At 39.8% G+C, this 24,680-nt stretch overlaps 2 protein-coding genes and 1 long non-coding RNA gene across 4 annotated transcripts; 2 read left to right on the top strand and 1 right to left on the bottom strand.

Annotated features, from left to right (window-relative positions):
* The first annotated feature begins 2,921 nt into the window (after positions 1 to 2,921).
* LOC129757723 (uncharacterized) lies at positions 2,922 to 3,986 on the top strand. Of its 2 annotated transcripts, XR_008739774.1 has the most exons (4): positions 2,922 to 3,027; positions 3,263 to 3,359; positions 3,415 to 3,575; positions 3,708 to 3,986. XR_008739774.1 is itself a non-coding variant. In XM_055755011.1 (3 exons), exons 1-3 carry the CDS (start codon positions 3,159 to 3,161, stop codon positions 3,709 to 3,711), a joined length of 366 nt encoding a protein of 121 aa, XP_055610986.1. In that variant the 5' UTR covers positions 3,051 to 3,158; the 3' UTR covers positions 3,712 to 3,986. The 2 variants fall into 2 exon arrangements, 1 of the variants encoding a protein (XP_055610986.1); XM_055755011.1 differs by lacking the exon at positions 2,922 to 3,027 and having other exon boundaries at positions 3,051 to 3,359.
* Positions 3,987 to 16,208: 12,222 nt separating this feature from the next.
* LOC129756312 (uncharacterized) lies at positions 16,209 to 17,278 on the bottom strand. Its single transcript, XR_008739437.1, has 3 exons — positions 16,948 to 17,278; positions 16,720 to 16,872; positions 16,209 to 16,606 (listed from the first exon to the last, which is right to left on the bottom strand). It is a non-coding gene; the product is annotated as an uncharacterized LOC129756312 (long non-coding RNA).
* Positions 17,279 to 18,446: 1,168 nt separating this feature from the next.
* LOC129756321 (translationally-controlled tumor protein homolog) lies at positions 18,447 to 20,942 on the top strand. Its single transcript, XM_055753170.1, has 3 exons — positions 18,447 to 18,600; positions 19,518 to 19,773; positions 19,838 to 20,942. Exons 1-3 carry the CDS (start codon positions 18,573 to 18,575, stop codon positions 20,067 to 20,069), a joined length of 516 nt encoding a protein of 171 aa, XP_055609145.1. The 5' UTR covers positions 18,447 to 18,572; the 3' UTR covers positions 20,070 to 20,942.
* Positions 20,943 to 24,680: the final 3,738 nt, after the last annotated feature.

Genomic DNA, 24,680 nt, shown 5'->3' with positions numbered 1-24,680 from the left:
GAACCGAAGTGATAGTAGATTGAATCGATCTTTCAAAGGGAGTATTCCTGCCAAAACTTCAAGACTCATGTTGTGCGTAGAGGGCATACAGCCCAAAGCGATGCGAAGACAACGGTATTGGATACGCTCGAGTTTTATGAGGTGAGTTTTGGCAGCCGACTGGAAACAGAAGCTACCATATTCCATAACTGAGAGGATAGTTGTTCGATACAATTTTAAAAGATCTTCTGGATGGGCTCCCCACCAGGTGCCAGTGATTGATCGGAGAAAATTGATTCTCTGTTGGCATTTTCCTTTCAGATACTCAATGTGTGCTCTCCAGGTACATTTGGAATCAAACCAAACCCCAAGATACTTAAAACACCTCGATTGAGTGATCGTCCTGCCAAGAAGTTGGAGCTGTGGTTGAGCTGGTCTATGCTTTTTAGAGAAAACCACCAACTCCGTTTTCTCTGGAGAGAACTCGATTCCAAGCCCCAAAGCCCAGGATGACAATCTGTTTAAAGTATCTTGTAAAGGTCTGTGCAGATGTGAATCAGTATTACCTGTTACAGAAACTACGCCATCATCTGCAAGTTGTCTTAAAGTGCAGCCTTCAGAGAGACAACTGTCGATGTCACTTACGTAAAAGTTGTACAAAAGTGGGCTTAAACATGAACCCTGCGGGAGACCCATGTAGGAGGTTCTTCTAATTGCAATATCTCCGTGAGCAAAGTTCAGATGTTTCTCACAAAGCAAGCTGTATAAGATGTTGTTCAATAGAGGAGGCAGACCCCGGGAGTGCAACTTGTCTGACAAAACCTCTATCGACACTGCATCAAAAGCTCCCTTTATGTCTAGAAACACTGAAGCCATTTGCTCACGTTTTGCGTACGCCATTTGTATCTCTGAAGACAGCAAAGCAAGACAATCGTTTGTCCCTTTGCCCCTTCGAAACCCAAATTGAGTATCTGAAAGGAGACCATTTGCTTCTACCCATTTATCCAAACGAAACAAAATCAATAATCGTCCATCTTGTGACAGGCAATCGTAATCGTAGGCATGGTAGGCGAACAATTCGCTGTCAAAAAGCGCTCCGTCTCCACCCCCCACCAATGAGAAACTATTGGTACCCCTTGCCTACTTTTCCTCAATATGCATCCACCCGTAGCTGGAGGCACTCTGGTGTACCTCATTGAGTCCCACTGGCGTGTCCGAATGAGAACGGGAACATTAACCTCCAAAAATGGCAGTGCAAAAATCGGGCAGCCAGCTGCCAAACACGGCTGTTTTGAAGGTTAATTGTCCCAAAATTAAAAACTGTTACGGCGTGTTCGTAAATTGATTTTTTCTATCGAAGTGATTTTTTTTATCGATGCTGGCGTTCGTGAATTACAAACAAACGTATGCAAAAGCATTGGGAAGTGATTTGACATATCTACTCATCGACTGATGCATCACCCAAAAAATCATTTTACGAACGCGCCGTTAGTGGAACGACCTGGGTTGTGACACGAATACTATTACCGCCAAATAGCACTATGGGGTTAATTTTTCTATATTGTTGTTTTTGACATGGTGACGACGCACATGGTCATTTTTGACAAGGGGCTGAAAGAGAAGGAAATTTCCGAACTGACATTTCAGTACCGCACTGACGTTTTGGTACCAAAATGCCATTGAAATCAAAGGGGAACTGACGTTCTGGTTACAAAAAGTCGGTACGGTCTGTTTGTATGTGATTTGACAGTTGCTTCAGTCCTTTGATTTTTGAGGTTGATTGTCCTAAAACTGAAAAGTGTTGGTGAAACAACCAGCATAATACCACGAACACTACCAGCGGCAAATAGGACTATTCGTGGGCCAATACTCGCTAACTTTCAGCTACTCAGTTCAGAGTGGCGTCTACGCAGTTGTCGCCAAAACCGCACTTACTCAGGTCTGACTAAACGGCCTTTACTCAGATCTGACTAACTGCAGGCATTCCCTTTTCGCGACTTCTGAATCAGTGTTACTCAGAATGCGTGAATGATTTCGGAACGGTTTTTAACCGGATTTTTTATGCTGTAAAAGTAAAAACCTGTATAATTGTTGGAAAAAATGATGGACTTGTTGATTCAATAAATAACAAGTCGAAATATTGCACATAAATCTTTATTTAAAAAAATCGTTATGTCGAACCATTTCATTTTTCTGTATGTCCCCCGCTGGATTTCGTCTCCTGCGGGGACCAATGTATCTCAATTTCCTGTAAAATGATCAAAATTACGTTATTATAATTAGATTACCGTTGAAAATGTACATTTACCATCTAAATTTTTCAATTCTTTTTTGTGGAAAACAAACAAAGTCGTCTGCCTCACACAAACTGATCCAAATTTACTCATCCTTCAAGCACTCGAATTCGCTGAGTGCCAATTCTCGAGTCGTCTGAGTAGCCGTTTTCGCCCGAATAGAAAAACATTATGAAAACACCATGAATTTCATTTTCACTCTACCGAGGATTTTATGGTTGACACCATGAATATCACGGTACATGAAACCATGATTTCACTGTCAAACTCATCGTTTTCAACCATGGTATTCATGGTTTTGGCCAAAATTACCATGAAAAAGGGGGGTTGTTAAGCAACTTAACAATGAAAAAATGAACTTTTTCCCATACATTTTAGAACGCAAAACTATGAATGTTATGGTCATTTCAGCTTTCAGTTTTTCTCGAGGAAACTGTAAAATTCATCGTTTTTCATTGTATTTATATTGTTTAAACGATGATGAAAATCGCGATCAAACGACGGCTGCGCCATACAAGAGGCGATGTCTGAGTAAAATTGAGTCGGGCTCTGAGTATTTCAAAATTAGAGAGTAGGTCTTAAAAAAATCCTTAAGTTATTTTTATTTATTTATTTATTTATTGCAAACAGATACATAAAATTAATACATTTTAGATACACGCAGCGAAAAGTAGTATCATTGAAATTAAAAATACACATCTTTGATTCAAAAACCTTGTGTACATAGAAACAAAATCCAATTTCCTTGATTTGGGTAAATTTTATATTGAACCGAACTATTTTTCGTTTAAAGCAAAGTTCCAAGTTTTAAAATCAAAATATTAAATTTGAATTCAAAGAATTTATTTTTTGACGCAGAATCAATGTAAAAATTCATTGATTTAGATGGTTTTTTTTTTGAATCAAAGTATTTTTTCGTCAAATAGTCGACATAGCTTCTGTTTGGCGGAAAAGTTTTTCCAACAACCAGTCAGACCTATTTATTTCAGCGGAATCTTCCTGCCGGGCAACCCCAGACAGCACGGTGAGATCCGGCGTAGGAAAGTTTCGACAGCTATGAAAGGGCAAACGATAGTGGGCTCCAAGGTAGGTCTTTCAAAATCAATTTGATTTTAAATAACAACATAACAAATTTTTTTAGGGCAATCTTTCATCCAACCAATTTGAAGAGGTAACTGTACTGACTATTCCAGTCCTCCGGCTAAGCGGTTGCAATCGGTTCCGATCCGGTCTAAGGAGACACGACGGCTGGCGCCTGAACCCTTTGGTCGAAAGCAACTGTCCACCAACAAATATCGTTCAGTAAGTACTATTTCCATGTTATGTATGGAAATTTTTTTTTAATTGTTAGAATTATTTAGCTTAATGTCGTTTTTTGTGAGCTTTTTAACATTTTTGTCATAATTTGTATTATGTTCTACTCTTTATTTACAGATGAACCGGTTTAAAAATTCAAACAAGGGAAGATCGATTATGTGAAGTGGAGAAAGGTAGAACATCTACTTATAGAGAAAAAAAACTTACAGAGAAATAAAATATTTTAAAGCATAATTTGATTTCTTTTTATTTCCAATAGGACGAAAATTAATAAGTAGTACTAGAATTTTTGGGAACAAAAAATAGAATTGAAGAACGATTTTTTTAAAATTGAAATCCAAATGCCGTTGAATTAAAGGAAAATTACATTAATTCAAATGAAAAGGTTTTTGAATCGAAAGCATTTTGTTTTTTGGAACAAAGAAAAAGTTTTGATTCAAAGGAAAGCATTTCTTCGAAACAAAAGAAAATGCATTTGAATCAAAGGCATTTTTATTTGTCCCAAAATCAAAGGAAAAAATCCTTTGTTTTTGCGGCACTTTCCTTTGAAACTAATTTTTATTTTTCTGCGTGTAGTACTCCAATGGCTTCGCCGTTTAAGGAGTTGTTATTGATCTTAAATTCTATAATCTATGATCTAATCAATGATAAAGCGATAAAAAAAAAATATGTACACAAATCATGAAATTAAACTCAGCAATGAAAATAAATTAAAACTAAATGAACAATAACATAAATTCAAATATATACATGATGCAGATTAATTTTGATATAATGAAAAAATATTGCACGATTTTAAAAGTGTTGATGATACATTGGAATTAAGAAGAAACTGCTTTATAGAATTTTTGAAATGACCATAATTGCGAAACGGACCACACTTTTCTTCAAGAAAGTTAAAAAGTTGTACGCCTCTGAAGGCTAAAGAACGTTCTCCAATAGTTGTACTGACCGAAGGGCGGGTTAACATATTTCTATTACGGGTTAAGTATTGATGATTGGTACGATCAAAATATACATTGCAGTGTGTGCTATTTGTAATGCTCAGATAAATAAAACAACAAATTTGAAATATGTACAGGCCTCTTACAGGAATTAAGTTATTATTTACATTAGCTTCGTTCAATCGTTAGTAAAAATCGGTTTCAACTGGTTTCTGTTAACTGATAGATGTTCAACGAGCCAATGTTTTGGTCGAAACTAGTCAGGTCGTTGTTCAATGGAGCAAGTTGAAACTAGTCGAAACCAATCCAGCTCGGCAGCAGGATTAGTTTCGACTTGGTAGAAGTCGGTCGAAGTCAATTGGAAAGAGACAGGTGATCAACTATCAATCCATTTCTACTTGTTTCGACCCGTTTCTACTAGAGTTGATTGAACAGACATATTGTAAAGTTCAGCAGAACGACTGCGATATGGAAGATTATTGATAAGACGTAGGATTTTATTTTGTGCTACTTGAAGTTTATTAATTCGAGTGTTGGGGAAGTCGCAGGTGTCAATAAAACACAAATTTTGATAGCGGATGCTTAAAACTAAAATATATAATTCAGTTAGTTAATTATTCGTCATTTAGAAGTTCCAGATTCAACCTACATTTAAAGTGTTCCGACAATCTGATATTCTGCCCTTCTCCAACTCAATATAATTCAAATATAGCTGAGCTACTCAATGGATTCGATCTCCTGCTGTATAATATTTTAATGATATCGGTTAAACTTTCTATTTATCTTTAATTATTTAGGTTACCGTTATACTGTGAAAACTTCTATAAGATGCGACGTATTTCTGGCACTCAACACTTCCAAATCTGCTTTTGCCTGATAGAAATAATTAATATGATTTGTACCAAAGGGTTAACAAGAAAAACTTACAATATGCAACTGTGATAAACTGCTAAACTGGTATTTCAAATGATTGAGTTAGCATCAAGACTCGAACTGCTATTCGCCTAGAAACACGTTTCTTCGATCAGGATCATATCTGTTATGACAACAAACTGACAATGACAGATGTCGCTGGAACTCACCCTTTATCACCAAGGGGCTCGCCAACATCCCCCTCCCCGTGTAGTTTCGTCGACATCTACTCCTGACGAACATCCAAAAGAGCTACTTTAGTAGCTGGTCGACGACATACTCCGGTTGCAGTTTGTATGACGACCTGCCGCACTTGGCCATCAGCAGCCTTGACTACTTCCAGGATACGTCCACGTTCCCAACCATTTCGGCGATTTTCGTTGATCACTATTACCACATCTCCTTCTTCTAGTGGTTTAACGGCATCAAACCATTTCGTTCTCCGAGCTATCGAAGGTAAATATTCCTTAATCCATCTGGACCAGAAGAGATCAACCAACGTTTGCGCAAGGCGCCAACTGTCGCGTAGAACGCGTGTGTCTGTTTGAATCAATCGGGCTGGTTGTGTAATCCCTTTTTCACTGTACATTAAAAAATGATTAGGGGTGAGGGCTTCTGAATCGAAATTATCAAGAGGAACGTAAGTTAAAGGGCGGGAGTTGACAATTGATTCCGCTTCTAGAACAACCGTTTCCAAAATCTCATCACTTGGGTTTTGTACATGTTCACCAACGGCCTGCATTGCCTCTTTAATCGAGCGCACCATTCTTTCCCAGCACCCTCCCATGTGTGGGGTTAGCGGTGGGTTAAAATGCCATTGAGTATTGGTATTTGTGAAAGTAATTGCACATTCTTCATTAATGTTTTGTATCTGATGCCGTAGAATGTTGTACGCACCTCTGAAATTCGTCCCGTTGTCAGAATAGAAGGAAGAAGGTGATCCACGACGAGCAATAAACCTTCGAATAGCTAGTATGCAAGAGCTGGCCGATAGACTGTGAACAATTTCAACATGGACTGCCCGTATAGTCAAACAAGTAAAAAGAGACACCCAGCGCTTAACGAGGCTTCGACCTTGTTTAACCATTAGAGGTCCGAAGAAATCAACTCCAGTATGAGTGAAAGGTTTGATGTATGGTGTAAGTCGAGCGGTTGGCAGAGGAGCCATTCTCGGAGGCCGTGGTCGAGCATTTCTAATTTGACATAGTTTACATGATTTTGCTACTCTTCGCACAGAAACGCGAAGGTTTTGAATTCTATAACGTTGATGTATTTCGTTGCAGACTGTCTCGTTGTTACGATGAAAAAATCGTTGGTGATAGTGGTAAATGAGAAGATCAGTGAAATGGTGGTTCTTCGGTAGGATGATGGGATACTTGTTTTCAACTAATGGATGCGGAGCCACGCCGATTCTACTGTCCATTCGTATTACACCGAACTCATCCATAAACGGTGACAACGGGTACAAAACACTGAGCTTAGATATCGAAACGGTTTCCGCATTTTTGATATTCTTTTTGAGAAGCCGGTATTCTGCGGGGTATACCTCAGTTTGTACTTGTATGATCAAAAAAGTCTCCGCTCGCTGCATCTCTTCTGATGTGTAGGGACCTGTTATCACCACCTTTTTGAATCTTTGAGCCACACGAAGGAAGCAGGATGTTGCACGAATCAATCTTTCCCACCGTGAATACCGTGTTATTTCAATAAGAGTATTGGGCAGTTCGTTATGGTGTAGAAAGGCAGCCCTAAGTTCCTCTTCCGGTTGCGAATTGGTTTTTCGGTCTGCTGGCCACAAATTTTCCGGCTGTTGAAGAAACTCGGGACCTGTGAACCACCGATCAGACGGACAAAAGCTTGGTCCGTTTCCCCATTTGGTTGCATCATCCGCCACATTTAGTTTAGATGGCACATACCTCCACTCAGAAATAGTTGTTTTTGTTAAAATTTCTCCAACGCGGAAGGCAACAAATTGGTGATAACGACGACTATCGGATCGAAGCCACGAGAGAACTGTGAGGGAATCAGTCCACAAGTATCTACGACCAATTGGAAGTTTCAAAGTTTCGGACACACTCTCTATCAGCCGAGCTCCCATCAACGCTGCTTGTAGCTCTGACCGGGGCATAGATATGGGTTTGAGAGGAGCTACTTTCGTCTTCGCAGCAACCAAAGCACATGTAGGATTATCACTTTTCAGGATCCGTAAGTACGCTACACATGCGAATGCAGACTCGCTAGCATCAACAAGCACATGTAATTGAAGTCCATCGAGAGCCGAAATAACCATCCCAGGAAAAAAACACCGCGGTACGCTGACTTCGTTCAATCTTGGCAGTAAATTTCTCCACCTATTCCAGACTTCAATTAACTCATCAGGTATAACATCATCCCATTCAGCTCCATATTTCCACAGTTCTTGCATCAGTATTTTACCATGCACTACAAAGTGTGCGACGAGACCTAAGGGGTCAAATAGACTCATGACCGTGCTCAAAATTTGCCGCTTCGTAGGCGCTCTGCTGCTATTTAAAATTCGTTCAATCGCTGGTTGCATGATTGTATTGAAGGTAAAGGTATCGGAATGAGGTCTCCACATCATTCCTAGGATTCGCTCAACTTGATTTGACTCTTCTACGCCTGGCTCGAACTTGAGCGAAATGTTCTTTTGTACAGATGCGGCACCGATTTTTTTGAGAACTTCAGTCGAGTTTGACACGAAATTGCGAATCTCAAACCCTCCTAAAGAATGCACATACCTGACTTCATTTATACGCGTAACCGCTTCCTCTGGAGTATCCAAGGAATCCAAGTAGTCATCGACATATGTTCGCTCAACTATGGCCTCAGCCGCTAGTGGATACTGTTCGGCGTGCTCGTGGGCGTTTAAATTTTTAATATATTGCGCGATACATGGCGAGCAGGACGCGCCAAAGGTAGCAACATCCATTACATACACTTGGGGTGGCTGGTCGGGCTGATCACGGAACAGGAAACGTTGCGCCTGTCGGTCTTCCTTTCTGATGTTTACCTGATGGAACATCTCTTTAACATCGCCGCAGATAGCAATGTTCTTCTCACGAAATCGTAGTAGAATGGCAGTGAGGGAAGCTAGCATATCAGGTCCCTTACTCAGCATATCGTTCAGCGATACGCCGTAGGATTTCGCGGCTGCATCCCACACTAAACGGATCTTTTCCGGTTTTTTTGGGTTACGCACTACGCCAAGTGGTAGGTACCATACCTGTTCAGGCTGGGTTTCCGCCAACTCTTGGTCGGTTATTTTATGTGCATATCCCTGATCAAGGTAGTTCTTTATTTGCTCTCGTACAACTTTATACAACTGAGGATCCTTTTCCAATTTTTTATGCAAACTTATTTCTCTGCGTACTGCAGTAGCATATGAATTAGGAAAACTTCGATATTGATATTTCCACAATAATCCTGTTTCGAATCGGTTGCCTATGCGCCTCGTTGTTTCCTCGAGCGTTCTCAATGCCCCTTTTTCCACACTTTTATCAAATCGTTTGACAACTAAGGATTCTTCTAGGCCGAAAAACTGACCAACCAGTCCATGCAGTTCTTGGTTCGATGTCTGCTGATCAACATGAACATGAAGATGCTCTACACAGTCCGCGGTACTCAATTGTTTACCATAGACGCTCCAACCCAAACGCGTTTTTACAGCAACTAACTCGTTGTTTCGTCCTTCTCGGGTAGCCAATGGTGCTAACAGTCGAACTTGATCAATCCCTATAATAATCCCTGGAGTAGCACTGGAATAACTTTGCAAAGGGAGTCCCTTGAGATGCGGATATTCTTTCTGTATGGTTTCATAATCAAACGATTGTTCTGGAAGTTTCAATTGTGGTACTGTCCTCACGTCTTCCATTTTAAACATTTTGTCCGATCCCTGAGCGGAAATTAAAACGGAAATTCGCTGCGATTTCTTCTCTTCGCGAGATATGTCCCCAGTCCACGATAACCAAAGGGGTCTACTCTCCCTGTGATACCAAGTTTATCGGGAATCCACGATTCAATCATGGTTGCTGAAGATCCGTCGTCAAGGAAGGCGTATGTTTCGATTTTCTCACCACCACAGTGTATTTCAACCGGCAGATATCGGAAGAGAGCATACGAAGTCACAGCATGGTGGTTATGATAAGCAGTTTCTCTGTTAACCTGGTTTTTCACATTATGATTGCTGGGGCTACTAGTGGCATTTGAGTGAAGTAAACTATGGTGTCGTACTCTACACCCTTCAACTCCACACTCTTTAGTAGATCGGCAAGGCCATCTTCTGTGGGGTACAAGACAGTTTCTGCACATTCCTTTCTGCTTGATAACTTTACACCTCCCTTCTACATCGAGAGCTTTAAACTGACTGCAGTTAGCCACTTCATGACTAGGGTTAGAGCAGTAAACGCAAAGCTTCCTTGGTACTTGTTCAGAATCCGACGGTTCCTCGGATTCATGATCTTCCACGTGCACATAAATTTTCTGCTTCTCACGCACAGACTTTCCAGACTTTTCGGGGTTAAGAGCCGCCTTTTTCGGTAAAACAACGTCTGCTGTAACTACAACGAGTTCTGTCATGAATGTGCTGAACGTTTCAAGATTGACAACCGAGTTCTTTCGCTTGAAGCGTGACCAATCTATCTGCAACTGTGTGGGGAGTTTTTCCACTAGTTCTATCAGCAACGATGAGTCAAAGAGATGTTCTCTCAATTGTGCTGTTGTTAAGTAATCCACCGCATTTTTTACTGCCAGCCCAAATGTTATAATGGATTGCAAATTTTCATGTTTGGGTGGTGGTAAACCGCGGAGCTGTTGTAGCATGGTGTACAGTAAAATTTCTGGTTGCCCGAAAAGCATTTTCAAGGTTTCTATAATTTCTGGTACTGCTGCTGGAAATTGTAGCTTACTTTTAACTGCGTCCAATGCCTGGCCTTTCAGGCAACGTTGAAGCCTCGCTAGATTTTCTTCGTTGGTGAAACCACATGAATCGGAGCTGTTCTTGAAAGACCAGAAGAATAGGGGCCAATCTTGCGGATGTCCCGAGAAGTCAGGAAGTTCTCGTTGGATCACTTGACGTGCTGCCAGTTGTTTATTCGACGGGCCGGTATAATCTTCCCGAGGTATCACTGGTGGTGGGCGATAATTCAATCTCGTCTGTAACGGTACTTCCACTGGCTTCGCAGGTAGCACTCGGGTATTTTGCAAAAACGGAGACATTGTCGATGGAGGGCTTAGCCCTTCGTGCCCAATTGGCAATGAACTAGAGGCTATTGTAGTAATTGGCACGGATGATAGGGGATCTACCACCCATGTAACATTAGGGGAATTATTCATAGCAGATGCATAAGGATGAGGCACCCCTTCGGATAATCTGACAGAGCCCTGTACTAACGTCATATCGGTACAGTTTGGAACTACCGAGTATGCAAAAGGTGGGCCACTATTGGGGCCTGTTGTAATTTTAACTGATTCATTCGCTGACATAGGAGCAATAGGTTGTTGCTGGAAGTTCGACAGTGGAACGCTTAAATTGTGTCCGATTGTTTCTTCCGAGATTGTAGAAAGTGGTCTTCTGTCGCATAGTGAATTGACAAAACAACGCATTGCTGAACTGTCTGGTGATATACAGAACGATGATGGTACTAAAAGTCGATTACCTAGGTCCTCTGGGCGATCCATAGCTGTCCGATTGGGCTCTGCCAATGGTAATGCTGATGGTAGTTTTTGGGAAAAGGTTTCTGGTACGCTCACTCGCGGTACTAAACGTGATCCTGTCGGACTGACAACCGTTAACTGCGGCATTCGAATATCCGGAAGAACTACGGGAGTTAGCAACGGTAAACCTTGTCCAGCATACGGTGTTGAGGCAGATTTCGGAACTAGAGGCACATTCGGGGGACTACTAAGTGAGATCGAAGAAATAGCTCTAGCTACTGACACGAATGGCTCTGTGTTTGATGATTGCGGCGGAAACTCCCAGGCAGCAACTCTTTCCGGTTGTGCACCCACCGGTTCCTTCGCCAACCAATTTTCTACAATTTGCCTACTATTCCTGCTGCTAGCTTTGCTTTGCTCACTCCTATTACCTCTCGAACCCTCTCGCTGGACATCGTATTTCTGTTTTAGAAATTCCTTTTCTATTTCCAATCGCTTCTTACGAAATTCCTTCCGGTCTTCCTCTTCTTTCTCTAGTGCTTTCAATTCCATATCCTTTTCCTCTTCTAGCATTTGTATATTTTCTTGGATTCGTGACGATCGTCTACTGGATCTTGATGCAGCCTTCGATGCGACTTCAACAGTATTTGAAAGGCATGCTGCACATACCCAAGATTTCTCAGTGGCCTCTATTGAAGATGAGACGCCCGCGCAATCGTAATGAGCCCAATTCTCACATTTGTCGCAGCCTACAAGATTAGCAGCACTGTCCGGCCGACTACACAGGAAGCAGTTGTGTTCCACGGCGGCATCAGGGGTAACAACTCTCTTGGAACGAGCTTCTTCCGTTGGCATGTTTTGGTTGTTACGATCCATTGTATGCAACTTTAAATTTTTAAGTTTGTTGGGGAAGTCGCAGGTGTCAATAAAACACAAATTTTGATAGCGGATGCTTAAAACTAAAATATATAATTCAGTTAGTTAATTATTCGTCATTTAGAAGTTCCAGATTCAACCTACATTTAAAGTGTTCCGACAATCTGATATTCTGCCCTTCTCCAACTCAATATAATTCAAATATAGCTGAGCTACTCAATGGATTCGATCTCCTGCTGTATAATATTTTAATGATATCGGTTAAACTTTCTATTTATCTTTAATTATTTAGGTTACCGTTATACTGTGAAAACTTCTATAAGATGCGACGTATTTCTGGCACTCAACACTTCCAAATCTGCTTTTGCCTGATAGAAATAATTAATATGATTTGTACCAAAGGGTTAACAAGAAAAACTTACAATATGCAACTGTGATAAACTGCTAAACTGGTATTTCAAATGATTGAGTTAGCATCAAGACTCGAACTGCTATTCGCCTAGAAACACGTTTCTTCGATCAGGATCATATCTGTTATGACAACAAACTGACAATGACAGATGTCGCTGGAACTCACCCTTTATCACCAAGGGGCTCGCCAACATCGAGTATTACAAGCATTGCCCCAAGAAGAAATAAGGTACATTAATAAAGACTGAAAAAGTGAATGATAAATTATATGAAGAATATTAGACGGAATCCTATGTTTGACTTTACAAACTAGACCTGTTACTTTGTTAAGTTTTTGTAATAAGTTATCGATATGTAAGTTCCAATTCAAACAGTCATCTAAAATAACTCCTAAATATTTACAGTCAGTTACAACTTTCAAACTAGGAAAAACAGATTTAGTAAGAATTAAGGGATTAGAATTTTGCCGTTGAGAAGTTTTGAAAGCTATGATGTTAGATTTATCTATATTTAAAGTTAATTTATTTATACGAAAAAAATCGATCAATAATGTCATATCGGAACACAGGTTATTGTCATTTTCTTCTGAGCTGTTATTGTTATAAAATAATGCAGAGTCATCTGCAAATAACCGGAGAACTCCTTTAAGTGGCAAAGCAGCCATATCGTTTAAATAAACTATAAAAAACAATGGTCCAAGTACAGAACCCTGGGGAACTCCAATATCAATTGATGATAAACTACTGCGACAACTATTTACATTAACATATTGAAATCGGTTCATAAGGTAGCTATTGATCAAGGCTAATGGAGCTCCACGTACTCCAGCAAAATTAAGTTTTTCAAGAAGGATTTTCCTGTCAACCGTGTCAAACGCTTTGGATAAATCCAAAAATAGGCCAAGAACGTCTTCTTTTTTATCGAGGTTCAATTGGATGTTATTAATAAGCTCAATAACTGCATTATTTGTGGAAGATTTTTCTCTAAAGCCATATTGCATGGAATAGAAAAAATTGTTGCTGTTTAAAAAGGATTGTAATCTTCTCGCTAATATTTTTTCTAATATTTTGTTAACTACTGATAATATTGAAATAGGACGATAATTATTGCAAAATGAAGGATTTCCGGATTTAAAAATGGGTGTTACTTTTGCTATTTTGAGACTATTAGGATAAATACTACGTTCAAAACAAAAATTAAAAATATCAGATAGAACAGGACTTATGATGTCACTAACGGACTTTAGGACATAGACACTAATATTATCATGACCTGGACTAGTGTGATTGCAAAATGATTTAATTAGGGAGGATATTTCTATTTCATCTGTAGGTGAGAGGAAAAATGTGCTGGCAGAACTGGATAGAGTATTATACTTGTTAATTGTATCATTACTATTTAAGATAATTTTGGATGCCATATTTTTGCCGATGGTTGAAAAATAACTATTGAAATTATTAGCTATGGATTGTTTGTCTGAGATAATTTGCATATTGTTGTCATGAAGTTCATGTACTAATGTGATGGAATTCGAACGACCTAGAACTTCGTTGATTGTATTCCACGTTTGCTTAGAATTTCGGGAATTAGCAAATTTATTTTCATAATATTTATTCCTTAAGGTTTGAGAATAAAGTTTGATTCTATTTTCAAGATCACGTATTTTACTATCAATTTCATTAACAAATCTACCCAATCTTAACAGTTTTCTTTTTTTTATTTCTCAAATTCCTATTAGATTTTATTAATGTAAGAAGTTGATCGGTCATCCATGGGTTGATCTTGTATTCATGAGATTTAATTTGAACTTGTTCTGTGCATTCGGCTAAAGTTTTAGTTAATGTATTGTGAAGTAATTATAAAAATTATCAGGATTATCAAAGGTACCCATATATGATGGAGAGAAGCGCATGGTAAGAAGTTGATTGAGTCTCGGAAAATCTGTTTTATGTCTAAATTTAGGCGTATTTTGAGGTCTTTTGATGTTATACGGAAAATGTGTTAGGATAAAATTATGATCGCTTCCGGAGAAAAATATTGTATCATTCAATATGGGATATTGCTCGAAGCTGTTAAAAAGAACATGGTCAAGAAGGGCGTTACTATTTGGACGTGTTGTAAAGGAATTAGAAACAAAGAAACCAAAAGATGAGATTAAACTATAGTAGTCGTGAGCTTTGCTTGAAATACTCGACACGTCAACATTCATATCACCTGCTATTATGTGAGGTGCACAATTATGCGTAAATAAATTATTTTCCAAGTGTTCCAAGAATTTTTGAAAATTCTGCGAATCATGTGGAGGTCTGTAGTAAGCTGAAAGTGTTAGACATTGAGAGTTTTCAAAAGATATTTTAACTTGAATGAAATTAAAACTGGAGCCATTACAAACGTGTTCATTGCATTCAATCAATTTAAAACTTAAACCATTCAGAACATATAATGCTAAGCCCCCTCCAGAACCAGAACCTCTACACGAAAATACTCCTTCGTATCCATTGATTTTGTATAGCTGTTTAATACTGTCATTAATCCAAGTTTCACTGATAACTATTAGGTCCGGTTTGCAATTAAGTTTAGTTATTTCAAATTTTAAAGAATCAAAACGATCTATGTTCAAAATGCTTCGCGCGTTAATTTGAAGAACAGATAAAAACTTAGATTTATCAAGGTTACAAATATGATCATCAATACTATTAAAGTATTTATTGTTTTGCAAAACCAAATTAAAATCTGAATCGTTAAACAACCTGAAGTAGTGCTCTGTGGCATTCATGTGTTATTAATTGAAATTCAAGAACTAATAAAAATTAATAGATTTAGAAATATATACAAAAGTTAAAAACTAAAGTAAAATAAAATAAATTAAGTTACGAAACAATGTCCTCCTGGATGGTGGCCTCCGGATTTTGCTGTTGTGTCACAAGTAGAAATTCTATTTCTTCAACGTCAGGTACGTCACGAATTCGGAATCTCTTTTTGGTTTCAGGATGAGAAATCCAAGTGGATCCTTGGTAGATCCACGGCCTTTGCAATCCCAATTTGATAAGCTCCCTAACTTTGGAATGGAGCTTACGTTTTTCGAAGGTTAGGTTGTCCTGCACAATGATGGCCTTGTTTTTCGACGAAATGCCCAGCTGCTGAGGGGACAACTCTTTACCAACACTTTTGACTGCCTTCATGAACCGTACCTTTTCTTCCAAATGGTTGAATTTCACCAACACAATGTCTGTTTGATCCGATTTCAAAATAATTGGCCGAACCACTTCAACACCCTGTTGGAAATCAATTCCAATTCGATCACCAATTTTTTTGCACAGTTCAAAGTGATGCTTCGGATGCTGCAACTTCACACCTTTGATGACGACTTCTTTCTTCAGTCTCTCCTGCTTAAGATCCTGAATTTCCTGTTTCAGTACCCGGTTTTCTGCAGCTATTTCATCCACTCGATGTGTTAGTTTAAGCACGGTTTTCAGCAGTTCCTTGTTGAGTTTCTCCAATTCATCAAGTTTCTGCAACTTTTCGGAAATTTCCTTCAGTTGGGCACACACATTAGGACTTCCTGCACCTTTGCTGTCGGTAGATTTCCTTTTGGCCTGCTGGTCCGTTTTGCTAGCTTTGCCCTGTCCAGTGGTTTCACTAGCACCTGCCATGGTATCACTGTCAGCGAAATGTTTTGAAAAGCGATCTTCCGGCGTCAATCAAAAACGGATGGGATAGATCGCAGAATCTTCAGCACACACAGGCTCTTCACAACTTTAGTAGCAAAAAGAACCGAAAATCACACACAAAAACCATACACACAAAATTTTCGAGGCCGAAAATTAGCAAAATTTTGCTCAAATTTGACCAGCTAAAAACTTAGCAATCAATTTAGCAATTTTTTTCAACTAAAATTTTAGCAAAATAGCAAAATGTGTCCTGACTGAATGTTTACTAATTTTCAAGCAAACAAAAACCTTTGTTTGCTAAAATTTTAGCAAAATTTATTTTTCTAACATTTGCTAGAATTTGAGTAAAATCCAAAATTAAATTATTTTTGATGAAGGGTTTTCATTTTCAAATATTAAAAAGTGAGATTAGATTTTTTTTTTATCTACTTTTTTATTTTTGTTCGCATCACTCCGCGGGTTTCGAAAAGTGTTCTTGAAGCTTTTACTATTACACTATGATCAGTGATTACATCTTCACCAATGAAATCTGAAAAACAGAAATAATTAAGTTTAGTGCATTTTATATTTTGAAGAATAGAAATAAAACTATAATAGGTATACAGTCTATTTTTTTTGTTAACTGATAATAAAAACACTGACCACCAAACAGGTAAACCACACACATCACCCGGCGGAACCACTACTGCTGCTTCGGGGTTCGGATTTTTCCACTGATTACCGAACCGGTAACCGTTCCGCTGGAGGCAGAATGGCTACTTCTGCAGCATTCCGTCCAACGAGCTGCTGTTGATCCTGGAAAAGTTCGGAAACCTGATTAGTCGATGCCGATTTGATTTTCTTTTCCTTTTAATTGTATCTACTACTTACCAATTTTAAATTCAAATAAAACGACGAAAAATCGAGGAGCGGAACAAAAATGTTTTCACGGCGCGCGGTGCAAAATAAAAACAAGAATAACCTAACAGGTTTCCGCCTGTGTCGCCTTTCTAAAATTTGAGCACATAAAGAACGCGGTTTGGGCACAGGCTAAAAGTTTGAGTCCATGCTACTATTAATGCTAAAATTAGTAGTAAATTGGTTATTTTTACTCAAATCGAGCAAAAGTCATGACAATTTGGGAAAGTGCTAACTCAACAGTAAAAAAAAAATTTTGCTAACGGAAAGTAACAGCTCATTTTTGCTAAGTGGAGCCTCGAAAGTTTTGTGTGTATATTTCTCAGTTTTTTCAATTTTATTTGAATTCTTGCGTAACATTTCATAAGGGCGAAACTAGCAGTTAGCTCGAAACGAGAAAAACGCGTTTGAAATTTCGGAACACCTATTCAAATTCTATTTAAAAAATCGACCACTTTTTGTCCAACAAAATAAAAAAATGTGCATTATATTCAGTTATTGTTCGATGGTTATCAAGAACTTTAACTTTTTTCACTTAATTTCAGAGATTTTCGAGTTTCGCCCTTTTATTGTTTTCGATTCCAGTTACGCCTGCAAGTTTCGCCCAATTGATCGGCCGTTTTTGTTTTGGTTTTGAAGTTTCGCCCATTCGTCCTACACGCAGAAACTAATTAGGCCGTTTTGTTACACACGGTCAACTCAGTTACGCCTTTTGGCCCTACACGGATAGAAAAATTCACTCCATATTGAATAGGCGTAACTTCATGTTCCAACGAAAATGCATCAACATGAAGTTTCGCCCAATTGAATTTTATCAATTATTTGAAAGTTTTAAGTAATTTTAAGATGAAACCGCGTTTAATAGGTAAAGTGCAACCGCGTGCATCCGGAATAACCGTTAACTCGATTTGTTTACATTTGGTAGTTTCGCCCTTTTGAAATGTTACGCTAGAATTTGAAAAAACAAACGTGCGCGATTCGAGCAGTGTTGCCGAGATGATACGTCGTGTTCGTAAACAGATTTTTTGAGTGATGCATCGATTTTTTTGGTAGATGTCAAATCACCTTCCAATGCTTTTGCATATACAGTTTGTTTAATTTACTATAACGCTAGCATCGATAAAAAAATCACTTCGATAGAAAAAATCGATTTACGAACACGCCGTTAAAGTGAGTTCCTCCTCAATTGTTTTGCAACTATACACTTAAATGGGGATTTAGATAACAATTTACGAAACCATCAAAAATCATGTTTCAAAAAGCTAACAATTTTTGATTTTTTTTGAATATCCATTAGATGCAATTTCTTTTGATGTACCCAAATTCAAGTTCCCAACAAACAGTGTAAAATCGATCAACGCGCCTCATCTTGATCGATTTTACCCGCTTGTTTATTTCACAGTTTTGACAGCTCGCCAGGTAAACAAAACAAAAAACTACCGCGTCGCGACGCAAATTTCTACCGCGCCGTAAAGTTGCCAGCCCTGGGACCTGACAGCGCCGTCCCGTTGACACATTCTTTTTCCGGCGAGATCCTCAGGTGGACGTGTCGTAGTTTTTTATCATTTTAGCCGTACCGTTTTCTCCATCTTCCCATAATGAAAATCTGGAAGGATATCTTCACCGGTAAGTGCGAGAGGTTGAATCGGGGCGTTGGCTGCTGTTGGAGTTTTCCGGATCGGGGCCCGGGGACGCCCGGAATCTGCGATCGAAAATTTTTGTGTTCAGTGATGGTGAATTTGATGAGACGGGCTTACATTTTTTTCCCCTATTGTTGCTGTGAGAGGTGAAGACGTGTGCAATTAACTTGCAGGTAGATGAAAAGCATCTGGATGTGCATCGGGTGAAATATGGAATTTAGTTTTGAAAATACGTGGAAATGAGAATGTTGAATCACAAAATTTTGATGTTAACTTATTTCAAAGTGGCTAATTGTAAACAAGCGTCTGACTTTAATCTGAAATTCTTACATGTTCAGATGAATAATATGGACGCATGGATAGTGTAGGCCAGTGACCCCTGCAGAATTCACCCGCACTGGTAGAACAAAAAAAAATAACCCGATGACTCATCCCATTTGAAAAAGGAAAATCCGGGTGGAAATTTCTCGAAAAAGCTTAAAATGCGATGTGAAACGTTGGAATTTCTGACTGACTACCTGATCTATAAACAGTAAAACATGATTTTTTCTGTCGAGATTAGTCAGCAACGAAATGAGGTTTTATTCAATCTGAATCAGAGTTTCCTACATTCGTAAAATATTGATATTTTCTTACAAATGGTTTATACATTATACAAAAAGATCAGCTTGGAAATCTAATTTATCTTCCTAATCAGTAATATCAGTGATCAATCCTGATGAAAAGTTGTAAATTGAAGAAGATGAAACGGTACTTTTGTTTTATGAATTATCTGTCGCAAAATATTTGAAAAAAAAGGAATGTGAAAACTCAACAGCTGCTATAACAGGCCTTAATGTTTCAATAAGAATAACAGTTTATTAGTTGATGAAACATGAAATTAATCTATTCACTTCTTTTCAGGTGACGAGATGTTCTCGGACACCTACAAGGTCAAGTTGGTCGACGATGTGATGTACGAGGTAACCGGCAAGCTGATCTCCCGGAAGCTCGGTGATGTCCAGCTCGATGGAGCCAATCCGTCCGCCGAGGAAGCCGATGAGGGCACCGATGAAGCCGTCGAGTCCGGCGTCGACATCGTGCTCAACCACCGACTGTGCGAAACCGGCTTCGGTGATAAGAAACAGTTCACCGTCTACCTGAAGGATTATATGAAGAAGTGAGTGATTTGAAATAAGAGTAAATTGTACCCATTTTCTAACTGACTTGATTCCCATCCACAGACTGGTTACCAAGCTGGAGGAAACGAACCCCAGTGAGGTCGATACGTTCAAGAACAACATCAACAAGGTGATGAAGGAGCTGCTCGGCCGCTTCAAGGAACTCCAGTTCTTCACCGGCGAGTCCATGGATGGTGAAGCCATGATTGCCATGCTCGAATACCGCGAAATCAACGGCGATAGCGTTCCCATCCTGCTCTGCTTCAAGCACGGCCTCGAGGAGGAGAAATTCTAGACTAGTAATTCGTGTATAGCCAAAACTCACAACTCTGCTAGACTACTACAACAACTTCTTTATAATTTTTTCTACCAAATTTTTTGTCGAATGAACGAATGTGCATGGGGAGTGTGCGCTTTTTCACACATCTAATTCTCTCTCTAATCCAGACAATTGGGCGGAATCGGTCCTCGATATCCACTAGTTCACGCTCCAGGTAACTTCACACATTACATCCGATTATTTTTTATATTTATTTATGTTACCGAAACAGATTTTTATAACAATTGAAAATGAAAAACTGTGGAATGATTGCGTAGTTTTTTTTCCTTAAACTATCAATATTTTGGAAATATCTGAACAGGTCTAGACTATTAATAGGTAATACAAATATCTTGAATCAGGTTTAAGGCGACGATCAAAGAATTCCATTTTAGAGTCCTCACTCGATGGGTGCAGTTTAACGTAGAAAACCCCAAGTGTATCACTATTATAAGCTTTTTGCCAAAATCAGCGCGAAAAACTACTCAAGTATCAATAGAGGCACGGGAAGGCTCGCATTTAGCAGAACACCTCCGGGAAAGGAATCACTTGAAAATAAAAAGAAAAAACTAAATTGCAAAGCAGGAAAGGCCGAACTACCCGAATACTCTCGCTTAGCTGTTGATTTCGGCAAGTCGGTATCTCGTTAAGGCCGAAACAATCGGAATGGTTGAAATTGAAAAACAAACGGTGATGGAAAAAACACAATCCTTCCATTGCTGGAAACAATGATCTACCATCTACATCTCAATATCAGATGAAGCAAAAAATTGAAAAGAGAAAACATTTACAATAAAGAGATTGGACGAAACATGTCAACATCTATGTTTCGTAGGTGTTGAAAGGAAACTTTTGTGGTTTTTATATTTCATTGAGAAATTTCTTTTTAACAATAACATTTAAAAAGAATCTGCGGAACGAAATTATTTTATTCCAGTATCGTTTTACTAGAGGTCAGCAAAGCTGCAAAAGAAAGTTTTTCGCCCCTTTTTCTATTCTACATCACACATGTACGCCGAAAGGTACAAATTTTCCCTAAATGTCGTGTTCCCAGACGAATGAAAAGGCAAGTTGACTAAACTAAAGTATATGTTTATTCAAGCAAGTGTGACAACTGAATGACAGAGCTTTCACACAAGGGGTGGTATTTATACCAGCAGGTACTCCTAGCGTGATGATAGCATGCTGCGACATTCTAGTAGCTTCTGATTGGTCGTGTAGTCGTGGCCTACCACATCTCCCTTTTTTTAAGAAAGATCGTACGAGCTCAATCGCTTGGGCGGACAGCGATTTCGGGTTGGTCTTGTCCGCGGTGGTGGAACTTCAGGTGACTGCAGAGGTGAGCCATACTCGGAACAATCCAAATCGTCTTCATTCCGCAAGGAGTCTGTTTGGTCAGCTTCGGAGACTGGAACAACGAAATCATCCAACAACACCGACAATGGAAGATTTGGTGTTGGAACCGCTGCTGCTGTTTCGATGAACCAGGCCTTCAGTTGATTGGTGTGGGATCGGATGAGTCGACCGTTGTCCAGGAGAACGGTGTACATTACGTTACCTTTGGGTTCGATGATCAGACCCGGAATCCACTTGGCGGAATTCCCTTGATGAACCTTGGCCAGATCCGGATTTCCAGCGACGAATTTCCTTTGCACAGCGCCGTGACGTTTATTGAACTGAGCGTTTTGAGCATCGTTGATTCGTGTTGGGCTTGGTAGCGTTGGCTTCAGAAGGTCCAGTTGGGTGGAGATTTGCCTACCGAGGAAATGATGAGCAGGGGTCTTGCCGTCAGGAGCGCTTCGAGCTGGCGTGGAACGGTACACTGACAAAAATGTTTGTAAGTGCTGTGTTGTAGCCATGCTTTCCCCTTTTGCGAGCTTCTTGAGTCCTCGTTTCAAGCTGTCCACAAACCTTTCCGCTTGGCCGTTCGATTGCGGATGGTATGGAGCAGTCGTCAGATGGCCGCCGTGTTTGGATGCATCACCAGCTACGATGATTTCCTTCCGAGGGTCGAAGTGTGTCAAAAGAAGGTCAGACTGCAGAATGGATTTAAAGCGGTCGAACGAGCTTTGGCATTCTGGAGTCCATTCCCAGCTGGCGTCCTTCTTCAGTAACCGGTCGAGCGGCGCACGGAGCTCCTTGATTTGGCCTACAAACCGTCCATAATAGTTTATAGCGCCAAGATAGGATCGAAGCTGTGACACATTCGTGGGGGCCGGCATCTCAGAAATCGCACGAGTCTTGGCTGGATCTGGGCGGAGACCTTCCTTGTCGATGATGTGACCAAGAAATTTAATCTGAGGAAGAGAAAAATGGCATTTTTCGATGCGTAGATGAAATCCGTAATCACGAATCCTTCCAAGCGTCGCGTCCAGATTGCGATCGTGTTCCTCTTGAGTTCGTCCGGATACCAGAATATCGTCGAGATAGGTTTTTACACCTGGGATGCCAGCTACCACGCAGTCGATTATGCGTTGAAAGGCTCCAGGTGCCGATTTTATACCTGGAGCAAGACGGTTGTACTGGAACAGGCCTCGGTGGGTGTTAACCGTCAACAGTTTGCGTGATTCTTCCTCCACTTCGACCTGGAGGTATGCGTCCGACAGATCGATTTGGGAGAAAATGCGTGCCCCAGCCAGGGCAGTAAAGATGTCGTCGGGATGAGGCAGAGGATGCCGGTCGGATTCTAGAGCTGCGTTGAGTCCAGTTGAGTAATCGCCGCAAATTCGAACAGAGACGTTGTCCGATTTGCGAACCACGACGATGGGGGCAGCCCAATTGGAGAACTGCACTGGAGAAATGATGCCGCGTTCTTGTAGCCTTTGGAGTTCAGCATCCACCTTCGGGAGAGCGGCATAGGCTACCGGGCGCTTGGGGCAGTGTACTGGTCGGGAATCCGGCTTGAGGTAGAGTGTAACCTGTGCTTTGGTACACAGCCCAAGGGAACTCTGGAACACTTCGGGGAACTTAACCTTCAGTCGTTGTGCCACGTCTTCGGATTTCTGGATGGAGTTCACCAACGAGTCGAAGGGGACCGACCAAAGGTTGAACAACTCGATGAGGTCGATACCCAGTACGTCGAGATCGGAGTGGTTGGCAACGTAGATGCACCCTTGTTTGGAGACGTTCCGGATGGTTACTTCGGTGATAAACTCTCCTTTCAAGTCGAGCTTGTCACCGGAAGCGCTGACAGCAACGATGTTCGTAGGGTTGATTTTTGGTTTCCCGATGCAAGCCCAGGTTTCCGTCGAAATTATGGTGATGTCAGCCGCACAGTCGAGTTGGAGCTTCACATTGACACCGTTCAAATTTACCTCAGCAAATTTGCGCTTTTTGGAGATGTCAACATGTTTCACCAAACTGATGCTCTTCATCTTTTTCGTCTTCTTCCCGGGAGGCTTGGGATGGAGGGACACAGGGTTGATTGAGGGATCCTTCTTCTCAGCCTGGGGAGCTGCGTTGTTCTGCAGGAGAACTGCCATCTGCTGCTGCTGGTTGGCCAGGATATCGTTGAGCCGGAGGAGAGCGTTTTTAATATCCATGTCCATGATCGGGATCCTTCGAGGTTCTCGTCGCCAATTTGTCGTGTTCCCAGAAGAATGAAAGACTAGAGACTAACTAGAGTATATGTTTATTCAAGCAAGTGTGACAACTGAATGACAGAGCTTTCACACAAGGGGTGGTATTTATACCAGCAGGTACTCCTAGCGTGATGATAGCATGCTGCGACATTCTAGTAGCTTCTGATTGGTCGTGTAGTCGTGGCCTACCACACTAAAGAGCGGCAACCGTAAGAACAAGACTATTTCCCAATAAACACCAGTTTAAACTCATCTTCGTTAAGTGTAGTTACCTTTTATTTTCTAAATCTTTCAAATTCTTGATCGATTCGATGTCAAATAATCCTGATGAACATTAATCATTTAAAAAAAAAACTCTCTGGAGCCATCACCTTTATATGAAAGAAAAACGTGGATGTTCAGATTTTTTCGGGATGAATAAGCCACTGAAGCTTAAAATCTCTTGAGAAAAAAAAATGTTCAGATTTTTAAATTTATCATTTATGATACGAGATTTTATACAAATTGATGTCCTGTAGTTTTTCAACGATTTCTAATTTTTTTACCGTTTTTGGACGCATTCTTTAAAGAACCTCATCCCTCACAGTAGTAAAAAGAGTTTATAATATTTACGAAATTACAAAAAAAAAAAAAACAATTATAACTGTCTCAGCCGGAGAGGAGTAACCAGCGACTCGCAGGCTGCATGCGGTCTTTTTTTGGCATGTTTTTCAGATATAGTTTATTTTATAAATTTCTATGGAATCTGAACTGTAGATCTTTATTAAAGTTCAAATTCTTAATATCTATTTCTCATTTTTTCAATTTCGATTTTTAAGGTTTATATTCTTTCCGTCCCTAAAGAAAAAAGAAAATATTTCAATTGGAATTCCTTCACAAAATTTATCATTATTAATTTGAATTTGGAGTTGGAGAGCTTCGGATTCAAATAACAAATTTAAACATAATGATTTGTATTCAAACATTTTGGTTGTCTGTTTCCAAATATATGCAATTGCAAAATTTT

This window comes from Uranotaenia lowii, chromosome 3 (genome assembly GCF_029784155.1).
Source record: "Uranotaenia lowii strain MFRU-FL chromosome 3, ASM2978415v1, whole genome shotgun sequence".
Taxonomy (NCBI): domain Eukaryota; kingdom Metazoa; phylum Arthropoda; class Insecta; order Diptera; family Culicidae; genus Uranotaenia; species Uranotaenia lowii.
Note: the sequence above shows the minus strand (reverse complement) of the source record. Positions and strands in the feature narration are given on the sequence as shown.

What these genes read in the sequence shown, in the direction of transcription:
- LOC129757723 (XM_055755011.1), top strand. Translation starts at nt 3,159, where the DNA reads ATGGTTTTTTTTTTGAATCAAAGTATTTTTTCGTCAAATAGTCGACAT. An exon ending in AAACGATAGTGGGCTCCAAG is followed by an intron (nt 3,360 to 3,414) that starts GTAGGTCTTTCA and finishes AAATTTTTTTAG; the next exon opens with GGCAATCTTTCATCCAACCA.
- LOC129756321 (XM_055753170.1), top strand. Translation starts at nt 18,573, where the DNA reads ATGAAAATCTGGAAGGATATCTTCACCG. An exon ending in CTGGAAGGATATCTTCACCG is followed by an intron (nt 18,601 to 19,517) that starts GTAAGTGCGAGA and finishes ACTTCTTTTCAG; the next exon opens with GTGACGAGATGTTCTCGGAC. An exon ending in CTGAAGGATTATATGAAGAA is followed by an intron (nt 19,774 to 19,837) that starts GTGAGTGATTTG and finishes TCCCATCCACAG; the next exon opens with ACTGGTTACCAAGCTGGAGG.